The sequence below is a fragment of the Grampus griseus genome, assembly GCF_964374135.1.
Source record: "Grampus griseus genome assembly, chromosome: 2".
NCBI lineage: Eukaryota > Metazoa > Chordata > Mammalia > Artiodactyla > Delphinidae > Grampus > Grampus griseus.
In genome coordinates, this window is record NC_139018.1 from 88,236,965 (window position 1) to 88,258,297 (window position 21,333).

General features: G+C 40.8%; 1 protein-coding gene across 2 annotated transcripts; it reads left to right on the forward strand.

The window, feature by feature from the left end:
- Window positions 1-200: 200 nt before the first annotated feature.
- AFG2B (AFG2 AAA ATPase homolog B) lies at window positions 201-16,828 on the forward strand (the record flags this gene model as incomplete). Of its 2 annotated transcripts, XM_082648118.1 has the most annotated exons (8): window positions 201-1,295; window positions 2,508-2,693; window positions 7,724-7,882; window positions 11,186-11,395; window positions 11,916-12,140; window positions 13,501-13,635; window positions 14,517-14,642; window positions 16,103-16,828. In XM_082648118.1, 8 exons carry the CDS (start codon window positions 201-203, stop codon window positions 16,268-16,270), a joined length of 2,304 nt encoding a protein of 767 aa, XP_082504244.1. In that variant the 3' UTR covers window positions 16,271-16,828. The 2 variants fall into 2 exon arrangements, 1 of the variants encoding a protein (XP_082504244.1); XR_014296349.1 differs by lacking the exon at window positions 16,103-16,828 and having other exon boundaries at window positions 11,916-12,108.
- Between the last annotated feature and the right edge of the window lie 4,505 nt (window positions 16,829-21,333).

Here is a 21,333-nt window from a genome sequence, read left to right on the forward strand (position 1 = left end):
GCAAACTAGCCCCAAGGGTCCGAGCGTTTAACTTCGTCTAACTTTCCGATTGGTCCTTTCTGCCTCCTGTAAGGGAACGGCAACTGATCCCTGGCGCATGCGCATCACGTGGTTCCGGCAGAGGAGCTCTGTGTACCGGTCTTTCTGGCCCGGGTGGAATTCTTACCCCACTTTCCTGGGCCTTGCGTCTTCCGTGAGTAATGGCTCCGGACTCAGGTCCCTTTCCAGAAGGGCCGCTCTTAAAGCTGCTACCCGTAGACGCTAGGGACCGGGGCACCCAGCGCTGTCGCCTGGGCCCGGCGGCCCTTCGCGCCTTAGGCGCGCACCTGGGCTCGGCGGTGGAGATCTCGCTGCCTGACGGCGGCTCCTGCCTCTGCACCGCCTGGCCGCGGCGGGATGGAGCGGACGGCTTTGTGCAACTGGATCCGCAGTGCGCGAGCCCGGGGGCGGCAGTGGGGGCGCCGGGGTCCCGGGGAAGTCTGAACCTGAGCCGACTCCGGTTAGTGCCCTGCCCGCCCCTTCGGCTCCTCGCCGTGTGGCCGGTGTTGCGGGAGCTGGCGGGCGTGTCTGGTGCCCCAAATCCAGCCGCGGTGCTGGAGGCGGCGCAGGAGCTGCTGAGGAACCGTCCGGTCTCTCTGGGCCACGTGGTGGCCGCTCCTCCGGGCGCTCCCGGCCCGGTGGCCGCCCTGCACATCGTCAGCGGGGCACCCAACCCGAATCCGGCCGGGCTGGTCACCCCTCACACCCACATCAGTCTGAGCGGGCTACCTCCGTCGGAAGAGGAGCCGCAGCCCGAGGTGCCCCTGGGGGGCCTTTCCGAGGCGGCCGACTCGCTGCGGGAGCTCCTCGACTTGCCGCTCAGCTACCCCCGCGCCTTGGCCTCGCTGGGGCTAGAAGTGCCACGCGGGGTGCTCCTGGCTGGCCCCCCCGGAGTGGGCAAAACCCAGCTAGTGCGGGCCGTGGCCCGAAAGGCGGGCGCGGAGCTGCTGGCCGTGAGTGCGCCCTCGCTGCAGGGCTCCCGGCCCGGGGAGACCGAGGAGAATGTGCGGCGGGTCTTCCAGCGCGCGCAGGAGCTGGCCAGCCGCAGGCCCACCCTTCTCTTCCTGGACGAGGTGGACGCCCTGTGTCCCCGGCGGGGCGGCCCACACCAAGCCCCCGAGAGCCGCGTGGTGGCCCAGGTGTTGACGCTGCTAGACGGCATCAGTGGGGGCCGGGAGGTGGTGGTTGTGGGAGCCACCAACCGGCCGGACGCACTAGACCCAGCGCTGCGTAGACCTGGGAGATTCGACCGAGAGGTAAATAGGCTCAGCCAGCTAGCTCATTGCCCCCTGGAACCCCGGCCTTTTCTGGCCCTGGTTGGCTGCCCCGAGGCGTTTGCCACTTAGGTTTGGAAGTCAGTGAAGCTGGAGTGGGGCTCTGTAAAGCAGAGAACCCATTCTCTGGTCCACAAATGATCTGCGAGCCAGGACCCTTTCCCCCTCCAGAGTCAAATTGTTCTGAGAAGCAAGGGGGCCGTTAGGGATGAGTTTTGCAGGTCCTGAGAATGAGGAGTACTATAATCAGTAGTGTTAGTTTTTAAGGGAACTAGGACTGCTACAAGCATATTAAACTCTTACGAATCTGGAAGGAGAATTTAAAGTAGGATAGCCTCAAGAAACAAATGTATTGAAATAAGGGGGAAGGCAGGGAAGGACTAAATCAGAGCAGACATTTAACTCTTCTAGATTTATTCATTCCTTGTTCGAACGCCAGCCTCCTATCCCACAATTGCTCCCTGAGTTGCCAGGAAGGTTGAATATTCAAAGCTGTCCTATTTTATAAACTTCAGTCCTAAGTTGATTCTTGATTTCTACTAAATAGTTTGAATAGTGATTATTTAAATGATGTTTGAACTTTGTGGTAGGTTTCTAAAGAGACAGGTGATAATTGCCCACTTTAGCATAATCTGTTTAGAACTTGAGTGGATTTCTTCTTCTCACCATGTAGTACCTGTCCTGAATAAGCTCCGTAAGAGCAGGGACATAGACTATCCAGTTTACTGGCTCCTAGAACGTGGTAGGTTCTCAAAAATAACAAAAACTGGGCTTCCCTGGTGGCGCAGTGGTTGAGAGTCCGCCTGCCGATGCAGGGGACACGGGTTCGTGCCCCGGTCTGGGAAGATCCCACATGCCGCGGAGCGGCTGGGCCCGTGAGCCATGGCCGCTGAGCCTGCGCGTCTGGAGCCTGTGCTCCGCAACGGGAGAGGCCCGCGTACAGCAAAAAAAAAAAAAAAAATTGAAAAATAACAAAAACTTATTAAATGACATATGTAATTTTAACTGTGCAACTTTCTAGCCAGTGTTACTCCTCTGGAAGATAAGGATTTTCATGTATTCAGAATCTAAGGTATGCTTAAGAGTACACAGTAATAGTTCCAAATTTGTTCGCTAAATTATTATACATGTTTGTGAGGATTAGAAAATAATATTTTAAGCTGTAAACTTTTTCTTTCCTTGCTTTGCACATAGATTGTCATTGGAACTCCCACACTTAGACAAAGAAAGGCGATTCTACAAGTGATTACCTCAAAGATGCCCATCTCCAGTCAAGTCGATTTGAGCCTCCTTGCAGAAATGACTGTTGGCTATGTTGGTGCAGACCTGACCGCACTCTGTAGGGAGGCTGCCATGCACGCTCTGCTTCATAGTGAGAAGGTAAGAAGGATTGATTTATGACCACCTATGTGAACCCTTTTATTAACGTAACAAGTTAATTTGGAGATTAATAAAAGTGGTAAGTACATTTTCTTCAAACTTTTGATACCTTCAACAGCTGTTTCTTACATTTTTTTAAAAAATAAATTTATTTATTTATTTTTGGCTGCGTTGGGTCTTTGTTGCTGCGTGCAAGCTTTCTCTAGTTGCGGTGAGCAGGGGCCACTCTTTGTTGCGGTGCACGGAGTTCTCACTGGTGGCTTCTCTTGTTTCAGAGCATGGGCTCCAGGCATGCAGGCTTCAGTAGTCGTGGGTCACGGGCTGAGTAGTTGTGGCATGCAGACTCAGTAGTTGTGGCACACGGGCTTAGTTGCTCCGCAGCATGTGGGATCTTCCCAGACCAGGGCTCGAACCCGTGTCCCCTGCACTGGCAGGCACATTCTTAACCACTGCACCACCAGGGAAGTCCTCTTACATATATTTTTACAACTGAACTCCATAGAAATAGTATATGACTGAAAGTAGGGACAGAGAGCTGAGTTCATCAGGTTTGCCCAGAGCGTTTTCCCCCACTCCCATAGTAACTCTTTAGTGCTGAAGCCCAGAGCAGTCAGGAAAAAGACAGTGTGGCCCCAGAAGAAGTAAACCTATATCTTTTTAATTTTTGTTTTATTTTGAATCTATTTCAGACTTAGAGAAAAGTTGCAAAAATAGTACAAAGAATTTTTGTATATCCTTCACACAGATTCGTCAAATGTAACATTTTATCACTTTTGCTTTATCATACTCTCTTCATGTGTATGAATGTTTATGTGTGTGTGTGTGTATATATATATATATACTCATACTCTCAAATGCAGCCATGATGCCCCTTTAGGATTGAAAATTTAAGTGTATATTTCCTAAAAACAAGGACTTTAAAACCACAGTACAATCATCAAGATGAGGAAATTAACACTGACATGATACTTCTTCCTAATCTATATAGACCTTAACCAAATCTCACCATTTGTCCCACTCATTTCCTTTGTAGCAAAAATTTTAAAAGGAAAAAAAAATATATTTTTTAATCCAGGATTACACCTTGCATTTGGCTGTCATAGCTGCTTAATCTTTAATCTAGAAACATTCTTCAGTCTTTCTTTCACGACTTTAATTTTTTAAAAGTACAGTTCAGTTATTCTATAGAATATTCCTAAGTTTGGGTTTGACTGATGTTTTCTCATGATTTGATTCAGGTTTTGCATTTTTGGCAGAAATATCACAGAAATGATACTGTGTTCTTCTCATTGCATCTATTAGGTAGCAAATGATGTATCTTTGTCCTATTACTGGTGAAATTAACTTTGATTTCTTGGATAAGGTGGTATCTCTGAGATTTCTCCATTGTCAAGATACTATTTTTTCCCTTTGTTGTTAATAAGCATCTTGAAGGGAAAATAAGCTTTTCTAACTCAGGAGACGATTAGGTGCTTAGGATTTTATTTAAATTCATCTTTGACATTCAAATCCTTAATTCATGACTGCTTTTCTTAAAAATAGTTAGGATATTATCTTAAATATAGTAGTTTTCAACACTATAGATTGGAAAATCTGTTCACTTTTATGTAATGTCAACCTGAATCCCTAAACCCCTTCCGAAAAAAATTATTTTCAGCATGCTGAGGATTCTCTTGTAACCTTAAAATTGTTCTTTGACCTTATAATTTTTTAAAACCTAATTCGAGTTTGTTTAAGCTATAAAAGGATGATTTATCATCCTAAATTTTGAAAACCTTTTTACCTAGGTCATTTATATCCTTACTCATGTTCTTTTCCTTTATTTTTACTCTTACACCAAAGGTGGGGAAGGAGTTATGTGAACTTGTAAGTCCTCATCTTTTCAGTTTAGGACCAAAGCTGCTTGAAGATTTAATGACAAGTCCCATGTGTGAAGATTTGAGGATATATGCCTCTTGAGGGGAGGACAAGAACACCACAGTGTGGGAAAGGAGGTTTACATTTAGAATTCCCTCTGCTTTGAAGTTCCAGGTTTGACCTTAAGCACGTTGGCTTAGGTGGACCATCCAGCTGCAGCCGTCCTAGGGTGGAGCCCACTGCTACTTCAGGAGGGGCCTGCCCAGGCATAGTTACCACAGGTGATGGCTCAGTTCATAAACAACCAGGGGAAGTGGAAGAAAGAAAGGCAAAAAGGAAGAAGGGACAGAGGCTTCTGGGAAGGTACTGGCTCCATCTTTTTCTTCTTTCCCTCCCCAGGCAGCTGAGGGGCTGCTGCTGCTTCTATCTGTGCCAGGGCAGACAAGGGCACATCACAGTTTGTTCATCTTTTTGTCAAGTATGCCTATTAAAGGGTTAGAGAGACAGTTTAACACACACACATATAGACATAGAGGGGAAAGGATTTTTATCTGCCTGAAAGGATTATGAAAATCAAGTGAATAGTGTACACACAAGTAATCTGCAAGTGTAAATGGGATTTTCAAATGTCAGTTGGTGTTACTTATAAATTAGTTAGTATTCAGTTACCCAATATCTAATACTGCTAACTAGTTAAAAAAAATAGCGCTATTTCAAAAAACTATTTAATAGTGTTATTTGTGAGAAATTAAACAAGATAAAAATTATAAAGAAAGTAAAAATTGTCTGAAATCTCACCTCCCAGAGATTATAATTATTGACATTTTTTAGGAAAACTGTTCAGAAAAGCTCCACGTATACATATTCACTTATTTAATCTTTCATAAATGGGATAAAATAGTTTGTTATTGAAAGTGGGAATTTTGGGATAACTGAATGTTCAGAATTTGATGTAAGAGGGCAAATACTTAAATATAATACAGATATTACAAATAGAAATATGTTTTTAATAGCCAGAAAGGAAATGATTTACTGATTTGACCATTTTAGAATGGCAAAACAATACTATTTAAAAAAAAAAGAAAGATGACAAGTTCAAAAGCAAAACAAACGAACAATACTATAAGCAAAGGCAAGACATGAGACAGACTGGGAAAAATACTTTCAGCCCATGACAAAAGCCCAATTTCCTTGGTGTAGAAAGAACTCTCACAAAGCAATAAGAAAAGACCAACAATCCAAGAGAAAATGGGTAGCAAGATATGAACTGGTAGTTGACAGTAAAAGGATTACAAATGGCTTATACACATGAAAAATCCTCAACTTCCTTTAAAAATTAATCTTTTGATTCTTTTTCTTTTTTAAAAACTTATTATTTTGAAATAATTAAAACTTCAGGGAGAGTTCTGAGATAGAGAACTCCTGCTAAATCCTTTATCCAAATTCACCAGTTTTTAACATTTTGCCCAATTAGCTTTATCATTCTCTCCTTTCTCTTCTTCTCTCTGTACAGCTGACCTTTGAACAACACAGGTTTGAACTGCACCAGTCCACTTAATACGTGGATATTTTTCAATAGTAAATACTATAAGTACTGCACGGTCTGGGGTTGGTTGAATCCACACAGATGTGGGGAACGGCAGATATGGGGGGCCACCTCTACTTAAACGAGGATTAACTCCCATGTTGTTCAAGGGTCAACTGCCTAGGTATACCCATTGTTTTTTTCTGAATCATTTGAGAAGGGGTTGCATGCATCTTAACCCATTATCCCTTAATATTTTAATGTCCATTTCCTATGAAAAAGTATGTATAATCTCATTATATTCAGGAAATTTAACATTGATCAAAATGTTGTCAGATTTATAGTTCCTATTCTAATTTTGCTAACTGTATCCATTTTTGTAGCATTCTTTTCCTCCAGTACAGGATCTAGTCCAGGATAATGTATTGTGTTTAGTTTTTTGTTTCTTTTTATCTTGAACGCTTCCTTAGCACTTTTTTGGTGTGTGTGCGGCATTTGACATTGACATTTTTCAAGGATGCAGGTCAGTGATTTTATAGAACTTCTGTCAGTTTGGGTTTGTCTGTTTCTTCATAGTCAGATTCAGGTTATGCATGCCCATTGGGGATACTACATAAGTGATAGTGTCCTTCTTATGATGTCACATGTGAAGGCACAGTATGTCCACCTGCCCCTCATTGGTGATGTCCCTAATGGTGACTGATGTGATCAATCAGTCAAGGTTTTGTCCAGTTTATTTACTGTATAGCTGCTATTTTTCCCTTTGCAACTAATAAGAAATCTGTGAGGAAACGCTCTGAGACAATGCAGACATACTGTTCCTCATCAAACTTTCCCTCCCCTAGATTAGCATCCATTGATTCTTGCCCTAAACAGCCTTTACTGTGATGCTTGCAAAATTGATTTTCTAATTCCATTATTTTCCTCTACCTCACTCTTGATTAAAGAAATTTAATTAACACAATAGTGAGCACCATTTCCTCTCTCATACTGGCCGAAATTTAAGGTTTGGTAATGTCCATTGTTGGAGAGATGTGGGGAGAACAGCTTCATATATTGGTGCAGCTTTGAGGACAGTTTAGTAGTAGCTGTGAAAATTGTAAGTGTACATACTCTTAAGCACAATAATTCTACTTTGAGGAAATTATTATATAAAACACTTGAGCGTGTGCACAAGGACTTTCAGTTGCTGCTTTGTTTTTAATAACAAAAGACTGGAAACACCCTACGTTCAACAGAAGGATGTTGTTAAAATACTCATACAATATGCAGTTGTCAAAAAGAATGAGATAGAGCTGTATTAGTTGACATGAAAAGATTTCTAAGATAAATGAAAAAGTACAAATTAATATGTATGGTATAGTCACATTTGTGTATCTTTTTGAAAGCATATACATATGTCATAAAACATACTGGAAGAATACACAGGAAACTGTTGACATTCTCTGGGGATGAATATTGGTGGAGTTGAGGGGGAAACATTTAATTTTTTTATACCATGTGTTACAAATTTCTTTATAGTGATAACAAAATAGATGTATAAATTCAAAAGAGGATTTACAATTAAAAAGTAATTGTGTTTGTGTACCACAAAAAAGGCCCACCTGATTTTTGGTTTGATTTTGCTTTTTGGGGTGGATTTCTTCAGAACCAGGACAATCCAATGATTGATGAAACAGACTTCCTTGAAGCTTTTAAAAAGATCCAGCCCTCATCATTTCGAAGTGTCATTGGACTGATGGACATCAAGCCTGTTGGCTGGGAGCAGATTGGTGGCCTTGAAGATGTAAAACTAAAGTTAAAACAGGTGAGATAGAGAATCTGCTTAAGCCAGTAGAATATGACAGTCTAAGTGTAATGCTTTATGGTAAAAACAAGCTGCACTGAAACTTCTTGCCGTCATCACTAATGCGATCCTAACATCTAGATCTAATGGTCGATTTTCAATCCTTATTTAACGGGACTCTATAGGCATCAAATATTATTTTTCATACTTTCCTGCCTCACCCTCTTTTTGTTTGCTGTTTGCTCTAAAGAGTTTATAATTTAGACCGGGGTCAGTAAACTCTTTTCTGTAGAGGGCCAGAGAGTAAATATTTTAGGCTTTGTGGTCTCTGTTGCAACCACTCAACCCTGCCATTGTAGCACGAAAACAGTCGTAGACAGTATGTAATGAGTATCTGTGTTCTGATGGAACTTTATTTATGGACACTGAAGTCATATAATTTTCACGTCACAAAATAGTATTCTTTTGAATTTTTTTTTTAATTTTATTTATTTATTTTTGGCTGTGTTGGGTCTTCGTTTCTGTGCGAGGGCTTTCTCTAGTTGCGGCGAGCAGGGGTCACTCTTCATTGCGGTGCGCGGGCCTCTTACTGTCGCGGCCTCTCTTGTTGTGGAGCACAGGCTCCAGACGCGCAGGCTCGGTAGTTATGGCTCACTGGCCCAGCTGCTCAGTGGCATGTGGGATCTTCTGGGACCAGAGCTCGAACCCGTGTCCCCTGCATTGGCAGGCAGATTCTCAACCACTGCGCCACCAGGGAAGCCCTGAATTATTTATTTATTTATTTATTTATTTATTGAGCATTTGGAAATGTAAAAACGATTCTTATTAGTTCATGGGCTATACAAATACAGATTCTTTGTTCATAGGCCTGAGTTTGCCCTGGGACTGGTAAAAGCACAAAATTATAATAAACAGTCACTATGGCCTGGGTGGCTACTTGATACTGGTTCTCACAGTGGCTGTTGAGGGACACAGCTATTCAGCCCTTCTTACCTGCATTGCAGGTTCAGCAGTTGATTTTGCCAGTACCCCTTTGGGTGATCCTGCCATAAGGAAGTAGGTTTCTCTAATTGCACACACACAAGACTGATTTATAAGTATCAATTATAATTTATTTGTCTTAACTGGAAGCTACATCTACAGTGAACCCTGGAATCCTTGTGTCCATGGATAAGCACGTTTATAATATGCCCTAATTTTTTATTTATTTATTTATTTTTGGCTGCATTGTGACTTCGTTGCTGCACTTGGGCTTTCTCTCGTTGCAGTGAGCGGGGGCCACTCTTCATTGCGGTGTGCAGGCTTCTCACTGCGGTGGCCTCTCGTTGTGGTGCACGGGCTTCAGGCATGTGGGCCTCAGCAGTTGTGGCACACGGGCTCAGTAGTAGTGGCTTGCGGGCTCTAGAGTGCAGGTTCAGTAGTTGTGGCTCATGGGCCTAGTTGCTCTGCAGCATGTGGGATCTTCCCTGACCAGGGATCGAACCTGTGTCCCCTGCATTGGCAGGCAGACTCTTATCCACTGCACCACCAGGGAAGTCCCCCTAATTTTTTACATGCTTTGTCTCGTTTAATCTTCACAAAATACATGCGGGAGATGAGTAACACCTTCCTGTTAGAAACACTGTTTCTTTAGCTCTGAATATTAAGCTTTCCTGCCTTTCTGAGCACTCGTCTCCCCTACCTTAAATGTTAGTTCTTCAAGCTCCTGAGAGTTTTCTTTTTGCATTTTCTGAGTGAGCCTTTGATCTCCTCAATGTCCCAGGTCTCAGCTGTCCCCTGAAAAATGCTAACTCAGAAATCTTTATATCCAGCGCAGATAGTTCTTTTGATCATTAGAACTACTTAAATGCCTGCCTACTGGATAACTTCCAGGGATCTCAAACTCAGCATGTCCAAAGTTCAGCTAATCAGTTCCACCTCTACACCTGGATTCCCTCCCTCAATGAATGCAGCCAGTCACCCCATCCCCTCACTCAGAAACCTGTCTTCTGAATGCATGGAGTCATGTCATAACGTACATAACGTTACATAACGTAACTTCCCCTCTGGATTTCCCCTGCGTATAATACAGTTACATTTTATGTTTCATATACATCCCTCCCACACCACCTCTGCTGCCTGTGGCACATCAAGCCTTATTATTTTTGTAGTCTGAATCCTTGCAAGAGACTGCTAAGTGGTCTCCCTCCCTCTAGTTTCATTTCCTTCTATCCATTCTCTATACTGCTTCCTCACTGTTGACTAAAACTGTCAAGGCCCAATGTGATCTGAATCCTACTTCCACTTCAGCTCTATCGCGTCTTGCCTCCCTCATCCTCTCCTCTGTTCCTGCTTACTGTTGGGAGATGAATTGGATGCTTTCCTGTGTCTCTGTATATATTGTTCCTTGTCTGTGGAATGCCCTTCTCTGGTCTGCTTGTTAGTTTACAAGCCTGTCTCCCCAACTAAAATAGGAGTTTCTAGGTACAGGGGTCTTGTCTATCCTTTTCTGTAGAGGCAATATATCAGTAGTTAAGAGCTTGTGCTCTTGATCTACACTGTCTGGGTTTAGTCTTAGTTCTGCTGCCTCGCTAGCAGTAAGATAAGATCTGGGCGGGTTACTTCACTTTTTTAGCCCGAGTTTCTGCATCTGTGAAGTTATGATGATAACAGAACCATCTACCTCAGAGGTAGTGAGGATTTACTTACTATTATGAGTGCCTACTTTGTGAAGGTGTGTCACTCTAGGTGATGGGGATTTAGAGGTGAACTTTGCTTACATTCTAGCAGGAGCAGAATGACTAACTCAACATGGAAAAATAGTAGTTTCAGACAGCAAATGAATAAGTGCTCCAAAAGTAGAAGATGGGTAGTAGCGTAGACTGCCTAGGAGGAGGAGGATCTGCTTTAACTACAGTGGTTAGGGAAGACCTCTCCAAGGAAATGACATATGAGTGGAGACATGTATGATGAGGGATAGCACACAAAGATCTTAAGGGAGTGTTCAGGCAGAGAGAGACTAGCAAGTAAAGGCCATGAGATGGGAACAAACTGGAGTGTTTGGGCGATGGGTTATGTGAGGCCTTGTAAGCAGTGGTAAGTTAGGAGTTTGGATTTGGATTTTATTCTAATTCTGATGAGAAGTCATGGAAAGATTTTAAGCAGGAAGTGATGTGACCTCACTTAGGTCATAAGGCTGCTGTGTGGAGATCGGACCACATTTCCAGCTCATAGCAGGTACCTGAGGGTTGTGGAACGCATGAATTTACTGAAGTTTTTGATGTTCATCATTATACTAAAACAACTCTCTCTTTTTGTGTCCTGTCTCTTTTTGTGTACTTTTAGAGCATTGAATGGCCTCTGAAATTCCCTCGGGAATTTGTTAGGATGGGCCTGACAGAGCCAAAGGGAGTTCTCCTGTATGGTCCCCCTGGGTGCGCTAAAACCACCCTGGTGAGGGCCCTGGCCACGAGCTGTCATTGCTCTTTTGTTTCAGTGAGCGGAGCTGATCTCTTTTCACCTTTTGTTGGCGATTCAGAAAAAATCTTGTCTCAGGTTTGTTTTTTTATTTTCCCTCGTGCAGTTAAGTTTACTTTTGAATTTTTGTTTCATGCCTTAAGGATAAACCTTATCTTTTAAAATATAACTGGCTTTTTTTCCTATTAGGAAAGTTATACCTGATTGTGTATAGAAAATTTAGAAAATATAGAAAAGTGTAAATAAGAAATCCTCCATAATTCTTCTACCTACTGTTAACATTTTGGTGAATTTCCTTTGCTTTTCAGTTTCCTTGGGCAGGGAATGGGTGGATGGTAATATATATCTGTGATTTTTTTAACTTAATATTATCACTTTTAAAATTCAATAATATTAAATATTCTTTGAAAATATGATTTTAACCCCCATATAATACTGTTCTTCCTTATTTATTCATTCCCTAGTTCTTAGACATTAGAATCTTTCTCTTCTTTTTATATTTTAAAAATTATAAATACAGAGTAATGCAGAAAACATACATTCATATGAATAAGGCATGACGTATAGCTTTTAAATATTTCCGTTTTTCGAACAAAAGGTATTTCGACAAGCAAGAGCAAATACTCCAGCAATTGTGTTTTTGGATGAAATTGATTCAATCTTGGGCTCTCGATCAATCAGCAGAACAGGATGTAATGTTCAAGAACGTGTTCTTTCTGTTCTCCTAAATGAATTAGATGGTGTTGGATTGAAGACTATAGAGAGAAGAGGAAGTAAATCAGATCAACATGGTAAATACAAGGAGCTGGAAAAAAACGAAGAGGTATTTATTAGCCAGAATACACCAAAAATCCAGGCCAGCATTAAGTAGAATGCATCTGCCCTAGCTTTCCCTATGCTGGATGCATCTCAGAGAATTATATAATTTCAGTGTGACTCTTAGGACTTTTACAGAGCTGGTAAAATAGTGACTTACCTGGGAAAGGTGAGGCAAATTTTATAATAAAGTATCTTAGATATATATGAATGTGAATTTTTTCCTAAGATTAGAAACATAACTACATATTGCTAGTGGAGAAGGGAGTTTCTTCTTATTTTCATACCCTGAAAAACTAGTGTTCATCCCTTTCTAAAATTGTTTATGTGAAATGAAACATAACCCATGTTTGGGTTACTGATCATTGGAAATAATGATCAGTAATTGAAAATCTTCAGTTTTCTTAAGGAATGGGTTTCCTTGGTTATAACAAAGTTAAAGTGACCTTGGAAATCCTCTTCCTCTCTTTTGAGCCTTCTCCAGATAGAGTTTGGTATCCTTAAGTAATTCCTGACAGATAATTTTTCTTCTTTTATTTTTTTCTTGTTCTTACTTGTTTCCCATTTTTTAAATTGTTCCATGGAAAGAGAGTCTTACAGCTCCTTAGGAACATATGCCACTAGAATTTGACGGGACCCATCAGGTTTTCTAATCAAATCTCCTCATCATGCAGGCTTTCCTTCTATAGCCTCTGACAGGTGTTTACCCAGCCTCTGCTAAAATACTTGCAGATATAGGGAACTCATTGCTTTGAGAGATCACATCACTGGAGAACTGCTTTGATAATTAAGTTCAACAATTTTGAATGCTTAGCATGTGTAAGGCCTTGTTCTGGTTGCTCTTAGATATTTCTTATCTTCAGGATTTATATAAATGCAGCTTATGTTAATTGTCATATTTCTGCCTGTGGAAAGAAAACAAAGAGGTAGAATCAATCTCCTTCTTCAAGAACATGAGAGCCAAGACTTTTCATAGCTATACATGTGTTAGTCAGATGCTTCTGTCTTTTCAAGTCGTCCATTAAGTTGTAATCATTCACTGGGGCCCAGGTGCATTTAGGTCAACAGATAGATGTTCTCTGCTGTGGTGTAAAGCTTTTCATCAGTTCTCACACTGAGAGATGCCCCATGAGGATGGATCACTCCCTTCACTGTGTACACAGAGTAGCTCTTTGATAATAATTTGTTTCTGGGGTACCTTGATACTGAGAAGGTGGTCTGGAAAGGAAATGTAAGCATTCTAGTCCCAAGAAAAAAATATCCCCCTATTTAGAAACAAATGGACCTTCTGATTTGTAATTTTAAAAAAATACATTTAATAATTAACAACTTATTGACATTACTTTGTGTTGTATGTTTTCCCTCAGCTAGAGTTTCAGGAAGTTTTTAATAGCAATGTCATGATTGTTGCAGCAACAAATAGACCTGATGTGTTAGATGATGCCTTGTTACGGCCTGGAAGATTAGACAAGATTATTTATATTCCACCTCCAGATGAAAAGGTAATCATTGTGCACATTTACTCTGTGTGCATTTCTAACAACACATCAGGGAGCTCTAAGAAGACGGCAGAATTGAATCCCTTACTGGGTGTAGGTGTACATGGTATATGTCCTATATTGAATTCCGCGTTTTTCCTTATCTGGGCCCGTCATAAATCATCATTTTCATCTGCTTTTGCTGGGTGCTCTGGCCCTGTTTTCAGAGAAACATAAGCCTAAAAGCAAGGTAGTAATTTCCTTTTTGTGGAAGACTCAAAATACTGAGTTTATCGAGTCTACTCAACATTATTTTGCAACTAGAATGGAGGAATCCTGAAGTGTTAAAAGGGTTTTGGAGGTTATCTGGGTCAGCATTCTTATTTTTCAGTGGAGAAATCTGAGGTTACAGAGATTATACAATATATCCACAGCCAAAGAATCAGTAAATCCATTGCCCTTCACATCCAGAGCCATTGGCAGTAAGTGGTGAAAGACACAGAAAATGAATTCTTTTCCTTCCTTAGGCTTTTATCAGATTTTGAAGGGATGGAAAAAAAATTATATCTATTTTATTTTTAAATTGTGTCTGATAATTTATGTATTTGCTTTTGAACCATGTCTGATGGGACTGTTTGTACCCAAAAGAGAGATTCATCAAGTCTCTTAAAGATTATATCTATGGTTGGCTGTTTTTTAAATTAATTATAAAAATATTAAAATGTATCATGATGTCACATTTACTTTCTTCTTGAGAAGAAGTGATTCTTTCTTATTGTTTCTGAAATATATATACTTTCTCTGTAATACGATAGAAAACTCTAACTTGAAATGTTTTAATACAGCATTGTGTCAGACATAAATGTTGTAAGGTTATAAACGTATTATTTTTTATTTTGTTCCAGGGCAGGCTTTCTATTCTGAAAGTCTGTACAAAAAACATGCCAATGGGGCCTGATATTTCCTTGGAAAATGTAGCAGCAGATACCTGTTTTTTCTCTGGAGCTGATCTTGGAAACCTCTGCAAAGAAGTAAGTTAATTAATGAAGAAAACCTATAGTTCAAAACATTTATTCAGAACTTCATTCACTTGGCAGTATTTACTGAAAGGGAGGCACCATGTGAGGTGAAAAAGACCACTGTGGTCCCTTACCTTCTCTTCAGAGCGTACAGGTTGATGGGGCAGTGGGGGAGGTGCAGAGAGGTAATACTGAATTAAAACATGTAGTGAGTCAGGGAAGTTCAGGGTGCTGTGGGAGTACCTAGGAAGGACACCAGTCCAGACCTGGGGGCATCAGAGAAGGCTATCTGAGAGAGGGTGTGTGTACATTGAAACTGGAAGGATGATTAGGGAGTTAGCTAGGCTAAGGGAGAGAAGCGGAGTGTTTGAGGCAGAAGGAATAAAATGTGCAGCAACTGGAGGTGAGAAATGACATTATTGAAGAGGTGGAGTGGACAGTGGCCAGATCACACAGGTTCTTGTAGGTCACTTTAAGGCATTTAGACTTTATGTTGGCTGCCAAAAAAGGCAGCCACTGTTGGGTTTTTCCTTTCTATAAACTTGTGTTAAATATAACATTCAGAAAAATGCACAGATCAGAGGCTATGGTGCACTGAATTAACATAAAGTGAACACACTTGTATAACCACCTCTCCAGAAGCTTCCCGTGGGCCTTCCCACTCTATCCCAAAAGAGAACCACTCTCCTGACTTCCAGCACTGGGGGGATTAGTTTTGCCTGCTTTTGCACTTTATATAGATGGAACCATACGGTATGCTCTTCTGTCTGCTTCTTTAACTCAAGATTATGTCTGTGAAGTTCATCCGTTGTTTTGTGTGTAGCAGTAGTTTGTTCATTTCCATTGCTTATAATATTCTAATATATGAATGTGCTGCTTTTATATACGCATTTTATCTTTGAACATTTGTGTTACAACTTTTTCGCTATTATGAATTATGCTGCTATGAACAATCTTGTACGCGTCTTGGTATACGTGTGTGTGTATGTCTATTTCGTATACAAAGAGAATTGGTGGGTCATCGAGTATGTGTTGATCTGTTCCTTTATGATCAGTGCTGTTTCCTGTTTAAAAACTCCTACTCTGAGGCCAGGAATATAGTCTCTCTTTTTGTAACTTAACTTTTTTTTTTATTGGTGTATAGTTGATTTAAAAAAATTTTATTTTATACCGGAGTATAGTTGATCTCATCTTTAAAATATATGCACTCACAATGTCTATATTATTCTGCAGTCTGCTTTCCCCCCAGCCCCCCACCCATTTAAGGCTAGAATTTAATGTAGAAGAGAAGATGGTCTACTGAGAGGACTTTTAATCACTTTAACTTTTTAGCTTAATGTTTCTAGTATCATGAATATTGAAATTCTATGAAGTGAGACTGAGATTTTTGTGTTCAGATTTTAAAGTATTACCATATATTATAAAATAACAATGAAGCATATTTATTATTTCCTATTGTTTGTCTTTTATAGGCCGCCTTGCTGGCTCTGCAAGAAAATGGACTGGAAGCGACCACAGTGAAACAAGAGCACTTTCTAGAATCACTTAAGACTGTAAAACCATCCTTAAGTCACAAGGATTTGACTTTATATAAAAACTTATTTCAGAAACAAGGATTTTCTAACTTAGAAGATATTTAAAAATTATTTTACATACCTGCTTAAGGATTAACTTAAATGTGAACGTGCATTATAATTTGCAACTTCACACTCTGTGTGTGTTATTTCCTATAAATAAAAAAACTTGTGCCTAATAAGCTAAGATTTCATACTTACAGAAAAGTTAAAAGAATAATACAAAGAACTCTTATACACTCTTAACCCAGATTCTCCAATTTTTCACATTTTCCTACATTTGTCTCCTTTCTCTCTCTCCCTCCTCCCTCCTCCCCACCACAGTATTTTTCTGAACTATTTAATAAAAGTAGATTTTACACATCATGCCCCTTTATCCCTTTAATACTTTAGTGTACATTTTCTTATAAATGAGGTTATTTTCTTATATGACCACAGTGCAGTTATGAAATTCAAGAAATTTAACATTGATACAACATTTTAATCTATTGACGATGAATTTCATCCATTGTTCCAATAGTAATTGTTTTCCCATTACAAGATCCAGTTTAGGATCATACACTGCACTTAGTTGTCACGTCTCTTTAGCCTCTTTGCCTTTTTTAATCTGAAACAGTTCCTCAGTCTTTCTTGACCCTGACACTTCTGAAGCGTACAGACTAAGTATTTTATAGAACAGTTGGTTCCTAATTTGTGTTTGTCTGATGTGCATCCTGATAGGTTCAGGTTATGCATCACCAGTGGAGCATATGTATGTGCTGTCATGTCCTCAGATCACAGCTGGAGGCACGTGACATCTGCACATTATTGGTGATGTTAATTTTGATCACTTGTTTATGATCTTGTCCATCTTCTCCACTGTATAGCTACTAGTTTTCCTTTTGTAATTGTGAGTATTTTTTAAGGAGATAGGTTATATATAAGTTTTTATTTTCCTTTATGAAAAGAGTAATAATGCTAGAAAATGTAGATAAACATGAAGAAAACATGTGGGTATTTAACTTTCCAGTCCCTTACACATGTATAGATAACTTTTTAAAACCAAAAGCATGGTACTGTGTAGCTCTTGTTTTTCTCACCTAACAGTATCTGGTAAGCATCTTACTGAGACTTTCTTCACTCTCAACGTGCCATACAGGGTGCAGGAGCGTTCGTGAAGGAGACAGACATGGCACTGATAGGGCAGCTGGGAGCGGAGACCTCCAACAAATCATGCAGTGTGAGTTAAACACAGGAGACGAGCTTCAAAGGAAGTATAGGTACAGTCAGGACATGGTGCGTGAACTATATGAAGTCATAAATGTCAAGCAGTTGGAAAGTTTTCTATTTCTGACGGGAGCCAGTACTGTTATTAAGCAAAACCTCACTATTGGGGAACAGTTAAGGAAAAGGCCTGTCTTATTTATAGGTATAAAATATAATTCAGTTAAAATTATTCTAACAACCTGACTCTTGCTTTTGAGTAGTAGGGAAAATACCTAGAAACTTTATTAGAATTCTGAATATTTTCATTCATGTTCTGTCCATTATTGTTTTTACAGGAAAAGGCAGCCATTAGGCCTTTGCCATCCCTAGGCCTGAACCCCTAAACTCAGATTCTAGCTGTATGCTCCTTGTTTTTTCCTAGAGAAAGTTTCTAGTGGTCAGCCAAGAAATTTAGTACCCACACTTTGGTTAGAGGCTGAGTTTTTATTTGAAAATGTCTTTTTAAACTGTAACTTTGCAACAGAACTTTGGAAGCCTCCTGAGGACAAAAACCATGTTTCTTCTCTCATTGAAATAAATCAATAAATGATGAAGTCAGATCAAGGATTTCTTTGACTCAACTTCAGTGTGATTAGAGGATGGCTCTGGGAAATTTCCAAAAGCTGTGTTCGTAATCGGTGAGAAAACACTTCAGCTTCTAAGTATAATACCTGGGAAGTGTGAACAGCTTTACATTAAGCTCAAACTCCTTTCTGAGCCACATTACAGCATTAAACAATGTATCAATAGTACACTCCCAGACCATCTGAAATTTAGCAAATCCATATTTGCTAAACCTGGTAACTAGGCAGCCACTGAAGGGTGGGCAGAAAGAATTCCAACACAAAATATTTAATGAAAGGATATTCTATTTTTCTTATAAAGCCTGAGCTGGGCTGATTAAAATCTAAGTTTGAATTCCTAACATGGGAACCAAGTAGCTGTGGTTCCATGCTCCTGCAAGCCCGGGTTGCAGCAGCTAGAGAAGGTTCTGGAAGTTTCTGACAATTGGGGTGGGGAGGAGAAGCTCCCCCAAGGGATTTTGGGCTTTGGAGCAGCCACAGAGGGTAATGCTGGTGAGTATCCTGAGTGGGTTCCTTTGGGGCACTGCCAAGATTTGAAGGGTGAGAACTGTGCCTGCTAGTTAGTCATTCTGGGAAAGACTAAACACAAGCTCAGTAAACCTGGGCATTAACCAAAAGAGGGAAAGTATGGCTTTCAGGGTCTAGTTCTCATTGTGAGCTTTAAAACAGCCAGTCTAAAATTTCCTGATCAACAGTAGTGAGGTAATCTGCATGATAAAGACCCCTCTGTTTCCTTCCCACCCACCCCCTCCTCCCACCCCATCCTGGCCCCCAAAAGAAGACAGTCTGGCTTGAAACGAGCATTTTCTTTTGCTACTACTTCTTGCCCCACCCTGCTGCCTTTATAAAAGCTTTCTGTTTGTACTACCCCTTGGAGCACCCTGCTAGTTCATGAATCATTGAATGAAGCCAATTAGATCTTCAAATTGACTCAGTTGAATTCTGTTTTTTAACGCTATATACAATTTATAAATTTTTAAAACATTTTATTCTGAACATTTTCACACACATTTAATAATATAACAAAATCCCACATATCTGTCACCTAGATTGAATAATTAGTATTTTGCTAAATTTGCTTCATTTTCTACTGAAAAACAAGTATTTTCAGGTAAATCCCAAACATCATGATATTTCTTAATTATTTCCACATATAATCTCTTTTAAAATGTGTTTTTTAAAAAAAACCACAACCATAATACCATTATCACACCTGAAAAAATCAACAGTACTCCCTTTAATAACATTTCATATCTGGTCTGTAAGTTTCTCTAGTTGCCCCCAAAATGTCTTTACAGTTGGTTTGTCTATTTCTATGTACAAATAAATATCCTCACCTTTGGTAAGATTTCTCAGAGCCCATTAGTCAGAATTAATCATCGGTCTTTGGCACCAGATCATGACAGAGCGCGTTAGAGTTACTTACAGGCACTAAATTGTAAGAAACGTGAAGTAAGGGACTTGTGTTTTATTCTTTTAAATTTACCATGCCCCATTCCGAGAATAATGCCTAGGCTATTACAAAACTGCATTTTGAAAACAAATGACATTGGCAAAGCAGGGCTCTAAGTTTAAGGTCATTACTAGGCATGGGCTACACTCCCCCTGGCCCCCCTCCGCCCCGGGGCGTGCCACCTGGCTTGCAGCATCTTACTTGCCCCACCAGGGATGGAACCCGGGCCCCCAGCAGTGGAGTCACGGAGCCCTAACTACTGGACCGCCAGGGAATTCCCAAGGGCTACACATTTTAATTTTAATTTGTGGGCCATGATATATTCCTATAAGATTTCTTTCCTTTTTCTCCTGCTTGTATCCTAGAAAAAACAATTTATCTTTAATTAACAAATTGAGGCTTTTCTTAGAACCTTCTGACAAAAGAAGCTTTAGAGATTCTGCAGAAGGAGCATTAAAAGGCTTCTTTGATTCTATTCAATACAAACCACGGAAAGTGTTGAATTTTCTCTGAAGTAATCAACAAACGTCTCCAGCTACAGCTCGAGTTACACAGTAAGGACCCTTGTCAGTGACTGGGTGAGAAGTTATATTTATGATCTGCCTTATATAAAACAAATCTTTGCAAATAATAATTACTATTTATTGAATGCCTACTACAGGCAAGGCAGACTGCTACATGCTTTGCATACATTCTAACATTTTTTCCAACTCCCTGCCGAGCCAGGTTTGTCCCCATTTTACAGATATATAAACTGAGAGTCATGAAGGTTAAGTAGTTTCCTCGAAGTCAATCAGCTAATAAAGTATGTCAGGGGTCGGCTCTGAACTCACGTCAGTTTGAATGCAAAGCCCATGACTAGAAATAAAATGGGGCTGAAACAGAGCTGGGTCTGGCCGTTTAGAAAACATTAAGATGTTTTCGTTTTTAATGCTAACTCATAGCTTAAACTTCAAACAGTTTTAAAATAATTGTTTTAAAATAACTATTTTTAGATAACTGAGCTTGCACTCTTGACTTAATCGCAGTTGCTAAGAGCAGGGTGCAGAAAGAACAGTGCTGCCTGATTGCCAGACAGACCGGGCTTCTGATTATATCTCCGCCGCTTACTGGCTATGTGCCTAGAGCATCTCTGAGCCTAAATAACATACCTTGCAAAAATGTCGAGAAGATTCCAGTACAGTGCCTGACACACAGATACTGATTTAATTATTATTCCCGTGGTTCTGCAGCCGCCTTCATGCTCCGTGAAAGGCTAGGCTGCTAACTTAGGGGCGAGTTCCTTCAGGGTCGTCTCAGAGATCTTCTCCTGGAAACCTCTCCGGTTGATTCTTTTTGTTTCTTCTCTCTCATCTCCTGATTTTTTTTTTAATGGAAAAAATCAGGACAACAAGGAATTATTCTGAAAGGAAATTTACAACTTAAATTATCTCCGTAAGTGCGCCACATCACATTTTTGGAGCTTTTAATGTGACTTGGATTAATTCTAGTTTACCTGCCTGCACCAAGGAGCCTCCCATGGGACCCCCGGATCTGCGGCTCCTTTTCCGGACCTCCTTTTAGACGGGCTGTTTTTCACCTGTTCTTGGCCATCCAAGTGCCCCTAGTTCTCAGTTCCACCCCCTTGCAGACCCGCCAACGCCCAGCCTGGGCTCGCTCCGAGCGGCGGGTAAGAACCGCGGCAGGCGGCAGGGAGCGCTAGCGTCCTGCTGCGCGGAATTTGAAGGCCCGGCATCCCGCAGGGGGCGCCCGGTTGCCGGGCGCCCGGCATGGAAAGCGAGTCAAGCCCCGCACGCCCCCTGCGCGGCCCGCGTGACCAGAACGCGCCGGCCGGCCTTCCGGAGAGG